The sequence below is a fragment of the Ostrea edulis genome, chromosome 4, assembly GCF_947568905.1.
Source record: "Ostrea edulis chromosome 4, xbOstEdul1.1, whole genome shotgun sequence".
NCBI classification, from domain to species: domain Eukaryota; kingdom Metazoa; phylum Mollusca; class Bivalvia; order Ostreida; family Ostreidae; genus Ostrea; species Ostrea edulis.
This window is the reverse complement of record NC_079167.1, coordinates 6,116,995-6,126,242: the sequence shown is the minus strand read 5'-3', so window position 1 is coordinate 6,126,242 and position 9,248 is coordinate 6,116,995. Positions and strand designations below refer to the sequence as shown.

At 35.8% G+C, this 9,248-nt stretch overlaps 1 protein-coding gene across 4 annotated transcripts; it reads right to left on the bottom strand.

Moving 5' to 3' along the window:
• Nucleotides 1-579: 579 nt before the first annotated feature.
• Nucleotides 580-9,248, bottom strand: LOC125667890 (alpha-1,3/1,6-mannosyltransferase ALG2-like). Of its 4 annotated transcripts, none has more exons than XM_048901551.2 (4): nucleotides 9,058-9,248; nucleotides 6,061-6,558; nucleotides 2,154-2,351; nucleotides 580-1,848 (listed from the first exon to the last, which is right to left on the bottom strand). In XM_048901551.2, exons 1-4 carry the CDS (start codon nucleotides 9,239-9,241, stop codon nucleotides 1,262-1,264), a joined length of 1,467 nt encoding a protein of 488 aa, XP_048757508.2. In that variant the 5' UTR covers nucleotides 9,242-9,248; the 3' UTR covers nucleotides 580-1,261. The 4 variants fall into 4 exon arrangements, with proteins under 4 accessions (XP_048757508.2, XP_048757513.1, XP_048757511.1 ...); XM_048901556.2 differs by lacking the exon at nucleotides 9,058-9,248 and adding an exon at nucleotides 9,005-9,053; XM_048901554.2 differs by lacking the exon at nucleotides 9,058-9,248 and adding an exon at nucleotides 8,265-8,596.

Sequence of the window (9,248 nt, the reverse complement as noted above, 5' to 3'; positions counted from 1 at the left end):
GATGATATTACTGCTTCTCTGAATCCATCTCTGACGATTTCAGGTTTTGTTCGCATGTACATATGTAATCAGAGAGTTTTGTCAGCCATTTCGCTCAAAGTGACTTCATCCAGGTGAGAGATAGATCGACCTTCACCTCATCAATTTCGGAAGACGCGCTCAGCTGATCACACACCTGTGCTGCGTACCAGTTTCCAAAAACAATTTTGCACTTTTGTTTACACTCAAGTATATTATAAATATGTACAATTTGGCGGTATAGTAACGTAATCGCTGTTCGTTAGCTGTAATGGTACTAATGCAAAATATTTATCAATAATCATTTTCAGTTTAAAACAGCCATAAACCATGTACCGTTACAGGTATGAGTAGCTCGGGTATAATTATACATAAATGAAGCAAAGAATGTGGCCCATTTAATTAGCTTGTCCTTTAATTATTAAATAAACATTGAGGCTTACATACCCATTACCTGGCACTTGTCAGATATAGGGGGAAACAAAGCACACTGACCACAGAACTTTCACCGTACTATTACCTGTATGCTATATAACTCTATTACAAAAACAAAACATTGTATCAAATTTACGCAGATTTATTTTCCACGATTCAGAAATCCTCACGAACAAAGCAGATATTAGATACACGCAGAAAAAAACTGATATACGGTAGTTAGTCCTCACGTGCTTGAGGGTTATTCATTGATGTTTATCATGCACAGTGAATTATTGACAGTTTGAAACAAACTGAACATGGATGTAATAACTACTGATTTTGATTAAGTGCATTCATTTTAAGAACATACTGCACACACAGTAAATGTTGCCGCCATTTCATTTTCATCCATATCCTAGATGGGGAATTTAAAATTGAGTGAAAATAAATTCATTGATTACTAGCAAGAAATAACTTTGGACAAAAATTTTCCTGTATAAGTACATTGTAATTTACGGTACTTCAAATAAGACAGCCTATTTTCTGATTATTCTAATTTGAATTAAGTAATAATGATATCCATGTACATGTGTAAACTGGAGTGTTTATTAAACGTCTCTATAATTTTCACATTCAATTATAGGCCTAACACCGTTTGATTTTTGCAAACATTTCCTAGATTTAAAATCAGGATTTACAACTGAACTTACATCCACTGGTACCAAACTCTGTAGATTTTTTAGGACACCAGATATCACAGAAATTTGTACTGTGCGAAAAAATTGATGTCTACAATATGTACATTTAATGCGAAATTGCATGTCAATTACCACCAAGGTAACATTGTAATGATTATTATGAAGATCAGAGAGATGAATGTCAAGATCCAGATAGGAGAAATATTGTGAGATTTGTCTTGTGCAAGTTCTTCAACAATACCACAAAGCTGCTCTGTAAACTGTGAAAAAGAGAATTTTTCTATCACTCTCTCTTTTCCTGCATATCCCAGCTTCTTATGCAAGTTCTCATCTGTCACAAATCTACTCATAGCATCACAAAATTGATCAGGTGCAGCATCGCAAAGGTAACCAGTTGCACCATCAGCAATAGTTTCCAGGGGCCCCCCACTGTTGGCTGCAATAACTGGACATCGTAAATACATGGCCTCAATTGGTACAATTCCAAAATGTTCGTTCTCAGGCGTGTACAGCAAACAGGTGGCACTAGACAGCAGGGACCGTTTCTGTGCATCAGAGATTGATCTGAGGAAAGTCACATTTTCTGTGAGGCCCAATTTGCCCACAAGGTCCGTCAACTCTTTATGGTACTCTCTGTTTTCAGACACTCTTTCATCATAGCCACCAGCAATTATTAGGTGAGCATTTGAGGCTGTGTGCTTCTCTACCAGTAGCTCTGAAATTTACAACATCCGTATCAAATACCCGGTTCTTCTCGCAATATAAACCTACATGTAATGTAGATAATTTCTTATTTGTGAAAACTTTATATTTTTGTTTAGAAAAGGATGCTTCAATGGGAGGTTGTTGTGAATATATTATTTGTGTATATACCAGTACATAGATCTAGTAATGAATAATAAATAAATAAATCTGACATGGCAAGATGACAACAATCAAGTTTCACTAACTATACATCTGTAGAGTGATTCAATTATTGAACAAAATTCTTATGATCCATTACCGTATGTGACATCTTACCAAAAGCCATTACTGCCAGAGATATGTTCTTTTTTTTTTCATATCTGTTTATAGAAAGGAATAAAGAAGGCTTTTGAGGAAGGCTTTTTATGAACTCTTCATCTACTGGTTTGTTCAGGCCATTGAAGTCGGGAATTGGATACAAAACTGCAGGCTGCACATGACCCAGTGACTTGAAAGTTTCTTTAAATATGCCAGCTAAAGAAAATAAATGAGAACAGATTAGAAACATTATGACTAATGTATCCATTAAAACATTGTTTATACATTAGGGCTGGTGTGATACAGATATCTAGCGATATTGTGCATGGTAAAGTAGTTGATATGCATCGTGATATTTTACAATTATTGCAAATATAAATGAAGAGGCCCATGGGCTTTAATGGTCACCTGAGTGTGTACAATTTATTAGTCTTTAGAATTCATTGTGTTACCTTTGCTTTTTATACTTCTCCATTTTGATACTTTGTACTAGATGATAGATATACAGTATTATAACTATCATGCATAATTGATAATTATGTCTCCCATCTTTCAGGGGAGACATATTGTTGTTGTACTCTCCGTCCATCCGTCTGTCTGTCACAAAATCTTGTGAATGCTTCTCCTCCTATATGGGTTATTGGATAGACTTGAAACTTTGTACAGTGCTTCATTGCCATTTGCAGATGTGCATATTGTTGGGACAGGAGGATCCAATATTTCTCTAAAAGTTATAGTGGATCTAAGAGGGGTGGGGGATGTAAAATAGCTTGTGAACACTTTTCCTTCTATATGGCTTATTGGATTGATTTGAAAATTTGCACAATGCATTATTGCCATTTGTAGATGTGCATATTTGTGGGATGGGAGGATCCAATTACTTTCGTAAAAGTTATAGTGGATCTAAGAGGGATGGAGTATATTAAAATAGCTTGTGAACGCTTCTCCTCCTATATGGCTTATCCAATAGACTTGAAATTTTGTACAATATTTCAATGCCATTTGCAAATGTGCATATTGTAGGGACAGGTTGGTCCAATTGTTTTCCTTAAAGTTATAGTGGATCTGAGGGGTGGAGGGTGTAAGATAGTTTTTGAACACTTCTCCAATGTGGCTTATGAGAGTTCATAATGTCTATGTTCCTACTCATGCTTTCTCCTCCATACTATGCAGTACATTAATGGGAGGTTTCATTTGGAGCACTCCCAATTTGGGGAGCTGGGGAGATATGTCCCTAAATATTCAGTACATTTAGTAGAAAACCAAATGCTCATAAAGATGCACATAGTTTATGTACCTGATGTACAGGAATAAAGAGGAAATTTTTAAGAGAAGTTAACCCATTTGTCAACATTTAATCAAAACAGTCCTATCCTGAAACCAGAAGCTACTTTTTAACCATGTGACATGAATTTCACAATTTTAGTTGAAGGCCAGTTGATTATTATAATATACAAACAATTTTTCTGCTGGATGTCTAGAAATTTTAAACAGAAGATCTTTAATGAAATATTCAACTTTTCCCCAAAATGGGCCTCAATCGAGACTCCATGGATTTCTGAAGTTTGGTAGAATGAAGAGGGCTCTAACATTGCTCAATATTATTATGCTAAATGTCCAGAAGTATAGACAATTTCTAAAAATAATGCATCTTTAAAAATTATGATTGATCAACTCGGCCCCACCTGGGGCCTGAACACTGGGCAAATGAAATTTTAGTTTTCAAAGAGGGGTCATTGCTCATTATTATCATGCCAACAGTTTGCTTGTTTGATGCCCAGGAGTAAATGAAAGTTGAGCTCTCCATGCCCATTATTACTACATACCTAGTTTCTTGTGCTTAAAATTCCAATCTGATTAAAATCAGCTCCTCGATCCGCTCCTTTATTTCTTTTGATTTGTCGCTACTCAAGTAGCCATTACAAAATCAAAAGAAATAAAGGAGCGGATCGAGGAGCTGATTTTAATCAGATTGTTAAAATTCTGGAGTGCATGATTTAAGCGCATTTTTACTGTACGATTCTTGTAGCCCTGTCCTGGTGCCGTAACCCTTGATTACTGAATTTCATAATTCAGGTATAGGCCACTATGTTCAATATAACAGAGCACCTAGTTTATTTCTTAGATGATCTAAAGGTTTTTAATGCCCCCAGAACTCTAAGTTTTGGGGGCATCTAGTTTTTAGCCTGTCTGTTGACAAAAAACTTTTAACCTTGGTCATTATCTTTTACAATACAGATTACAATACATACAGCTTTCATATTTGGCATGTGTATTCCTTGTGGCAAGACCTTTCCATTGGTATCAAAATCTTTGACCTGGTGGCCTTAACATTGACCTTGTGACCTAGACCAAGGTTTTGAAAATAAAAAAAAAATCTTTCACTTTGATCATATCTTTTACAACATAAGAGGTACAGCTTTCATATTTGGCAAGTGTATTTCTTGTGGCAAGACCTTTCCATTGGTACAAAAGTCTTGACCTGGTGACCTTTACATTGACCTACTTTTAGAAAATTCTAATATAAGCCATTTCTTTTAAACCATTTAGGCATGGCTTTCATATTTATCATGTGCATTTCTTGTGATAAAACTTTTCCATTAGAACCAAATTTGTTGACCTTGTGACCATGAAATTGACCTCTGACCTACTTTGAAAATTATCCACTAAAGTGTTTTACAAACACTTCTTGTTAAATATCTTATAATTTTTATTATAATTATGATCCATATATCCCCACCCTAGAGTCTTAACTCCTGACTCGGTGACCTTGAATTTTACAATTATGTTAGCAGCTTTTATGGTCAGTAAAACTACACATTCATTTTGTTATGTCAGGAGTGAAGAAGATTTTAAAGAGGTTTTGAGTCCTACCCTTATGGCCCCAAAAGGGCAGGGACCACTAAATTAACAATTTTTACTCCTATCCAAAAAAATGTTCCACAGAAATTTTAGTGACAATTAGCAATGCAGTTTCTGAGAAGTAAAAAATATTTAAAAGTTTACAAAAATTGGGCATGGATAGCAATAAGTCAGTCAAGAGACTCGGGTGACCTAAAAATGCAAGTAATATTACAAGAGCAATGCAAAGTGAAACAGCATCTAGTCTCATGCATTTATCAGTGTTACGGAAGCACTTGATCACCCACACTTGTACATAAAGTTAGTTATTATATTCCTTCCCATTCCATTGAAAGGGGATAAAATCTTAATATAGGCATTGTTACATTCAATACATCAATATGGAGACATATTGTCCATGTCCTTAGTGTACATTAAAGTTGCAAAGATTCATGTATATCTCGGATCAGTATAATTTTCAAATCAGACCTATTATCAATTTGATTAAAATAGAAATCATATATATCTGAAAATCTCCTAATCAATGTTTAAAATATACAAGATTTATAACTTTTATGTCCTAATCATTTTCTGTGCCAAATAAAATATGTCAAGGAGGAATAACATATCTCAATTTTATGTCATTGTAACAAATAAGAGATATATATTCTTTGTCCTTTTAAAGTTCATCATCTATCTTGTTACTTCAGTGGATCAAAACATTAGGCTGGTAATAAGATCACACTATTGAGTCCAACTGGGGTTTTAATTTTTTTTCTTAATGATTTTAAACTGAGAATTGTTACGTTAGCTCGTCTGATGTTAAACATAAAGAGATACGTGACAGTGAAATAAAGCAATAAAATGTAATGCATATCTCTTTAAGTCGAACATCGGACGAATCGACGTAACACATATTTTCAAGTGTTTTTATTCCTTTGGTACTTTTTTCCTTACAGTCAATATACATGTATCTCACGAGTTGGAATTCAAATCAGCATCCCAAAATACGACTTTCAATTCACTGGACAAGGAGAATCGTTGCACCTCTAATGCACATGTACAACCAAGTTGAAAGCAGTACCTGTGAAATGACTATTTACAAGGACTTTGTGGGCCAGCCCAGTGGTGTATTCCTCCAGTCTATCTAGGGGTTTTCTGTACAAAGTCTTCAAGAAACTTTTTCTTGTGGTGAGAAGCAAATCAGGAAAGTGGCAATAAAACAAAATTTTTGCAGAGGATAGTAACAGCACTGGAATACATGCAGATATTTGGTCACAAAAAATAATGTCATAGTTGAGAGAGGGACTAATGATAACATAAAGTGCTGCATAGAGCATTCGGATGTAAGCACACAGCGCGTAAAATCTGCCAAAGATTTTCCGTGGCAGCCAATCTCCAACACTTGTAACTTTTAATGTTCCATCCTTGGTCTCCTGAAAGCAGTGTGAAATGTCATGATGAGATGTTACGAATTGTACTTGGTGATCTTTTGATTTCAGTGCCAGTGCTGCATCTATAACAGCCCTTTCTGCACCACCAATTCCCAAGTCTGGGTGTAAAAACAATATCTGAACCATATCTACAATAGAGATAACATAATAATGAGAATCCATGTAAAAGAAAATTAAACCACAAAGTCACATTTACTTTCTTGACTAAACTTTAAGACCTTTCACAAAAAATTGGACAATATAATCTGAACATTCTTCACAGAATATTTTTTCTTTTAATTTCTTTGACACATCTTTACCTTGATGTGTACAGTTATAGCGAGCGCAGAGCGTTGGCTCGTAATGCGAGCTCTAATGACAAAAGCGCACGAAATAATCCGAGCTAAATCGAAACCTTTAACAAGAAGATTTTTTTGACGCCAATCCCAGAAGTCCCTCGTCACACCTTGGACTATGATTGTAAACTTACGTTGATTATCATCCTAATCTTGTGGTATCCTAGTTCGAAAATTAAGTGCACCATAAGGCGTAATGTTTAACGAAGTGCAATGTTTATGAAAGGCAGGCTAAGATGTGTGACGTCATGTCTACGTTTGGCGTGCGTCATAATAAGACTGACAGTGGTGGATCTAAATACTTGTTATTTCCATTTGTAAAAGTCATGCTACCGTGACAATATACGTATACAAAAGGCATACGTAATATGGCATCAAATACAATTTGTGTATAATCCTCTGCAAACCACAAATCTGATTAAAATACTAAAGTCTCAAAAGGAATTGATTATTCGAACAAAAAAGAGAGAGAGAGACTAACCTGTGACTATGTGAGGGGGACACACTGTACAGAGACTAACCTGTGACTATGTGAGGGGGGCACACTGTACAGAGACTAACCTGTGACTATGTGAGGGAGGCACACTGTACAGAGACTAACTTGTGACTATGTGAGGGGGGCACACTGTACAGAGACTAACCTGTGACTATGTGATGGGGGCACACTGAATTAAAGCTGTTTAAAAAAAGATATAAAAAATCAATGAAATTCGGCCGAATCGAAAACATTATTATTTAAATCTTTGTTTTTTCCGCGTCTAAAAATAAGAGCTGCTTAAATGCAAACCACGATGACCCCCCCCCCCCCCCCCCCCCCCCCCAATGATAACCATGCCACTTGCTATTAGCAACTGAAAAATCATTATTTAATTCTAGTTAAATTTGTGAATAAATCTTAATATATCCTTACAACAACAGTGGAGAGGGGCTCAACAATGTTGCAATTTATTCTATAATTATATGTGAATGCTGAAATATTTCATCATTGTATTAAAATTAGGATTATGTACAATATTTTAAATATTGTTCTAATTTTCTATTCTGAAACATGCCATTGCTACAATGGGATTGTTATATGAATTTCATTTTTCAAAAATTAGATAGGCACGCATTGGTGGTGGTGGGGGGTGTTTAGAGGATCCACGCATGTATTTATTTAAAATTATCATTATATTGAAATGCGTTTTATGTTCAAAGGCAGTGTTGTTCACACAATTTTACAAACCTGAAAGCTTTACAACAAGACTTGGGCATTTTTACCCCACAATTAGTGACATGGAAAGAGCTAATCTCAGCGAGATTCGTCGAGGCTGGATAATTGGACTGACGCCTCTTCCGAATCTCAGACCAGTGTCACATAAAGTGATTCGGGAAATCTTGCCTGAACTTCGGCCGCTTGTTGCGATTAAAATGGGTTAAATTGAATTTCTTGCCCGCTTCAACTTTTCGCCCCAGACATCCTATTAACTCCCTATCACAATGAAATATGCATTTCTTACCTTTACAAGGTGTAAATCCCACAGTAATTCAAATTGGCTATTTTCGAAGCCATTGCAAACGGCCACCATTTCATATTTTACCTTCTCAACACTGAAGAGTTCCGATATACTACTTCATGACAATTTGTACTATGATTGAAAATACAGAAGTTACTGGTTGACAATTACTTTGTACAAAGCATTTAAGCATAAAAATTAAAAGCAATAAAAAGAAAACTGTGTAATATTTAATCAATCTATTAGAAGGCGTCCTAAACTATCGGAACTCTTCAGTGTTGAGAAGGTAAAATATGAAATGGTGGCCGTTTGCAATGGCTTCGAAAATAGCCAACTTGAATTACTGTGGGATTTACACCTTGTAAAGGTAAGAAATGCATGTTTCATTGTGATAGGGAGTTAATAGGATGTCTGAGGCGAAAAGTTGAAGCGGGCAAGAAATTCAATTTAACCCATTTTAATCGCAACAAGCGGCCGAAGTTCAGGCAAGATTTCCCGAATCACTTTATGTGACACTGGTCTGAGATTCGGAAGAGGCGTCAGTCCAATTATCCAGCCTCGACGAATCTCGCTGAGATTAGGAAAGAGCATAATTTTATACAGTTCAGAACAAGTCGCGCGTCAAAAGTTAAGCAAGTCACAGCCCTGTGGTCACAGTGAGGGCAAACATTACAAAATACAAATCGAATGACATATACTATATATTACTCTGCCTAATTAACAGCATGTTTATATGGACCGACCTGAAGAACGGGAATGATACACGTAGTTGTAAAAATGAAAGTAATAAATTTACCTTGCTGTGCTGGAGAGTAGACTCCGAAATGGCGCCTAATAGCCGGGACGACGGTGTAAAAACCGGAATGGCACATAAATTGAACGGAATGGCGCTTATATTGATTATTTAACCAGTCTTGTTTATTCGATCGTGATACATATATTAAATTACTGAATTCGAATCCCGGTCTGGTCCGATGCATTTTCTTC

Bases quoted from the DNA above. Each gene is read 5' to 3' on its own strand.
- LOC125667890 (XM_048901551.2), bottom strand. From the start codon at position 9,241: ATGCATCGGACCAGACCGGGATTCGAATTCAGTAATTTAATATATGTA. The intron at 6,559-9,057 runs GTAAATTTATTA...TCTCTATTGTAG, and splicing joins CTACTCTCCAGCACAGCAAG to ATATGGTTCAGATATTGTTT. The intron at 1,849-2,153 runs GTAAGATGTCAC...TGTAAATTTCAG, and splicing joins TCTGGCAGTAATGGCTTTTG to AGCTACTGGTAGAGAAGCAC.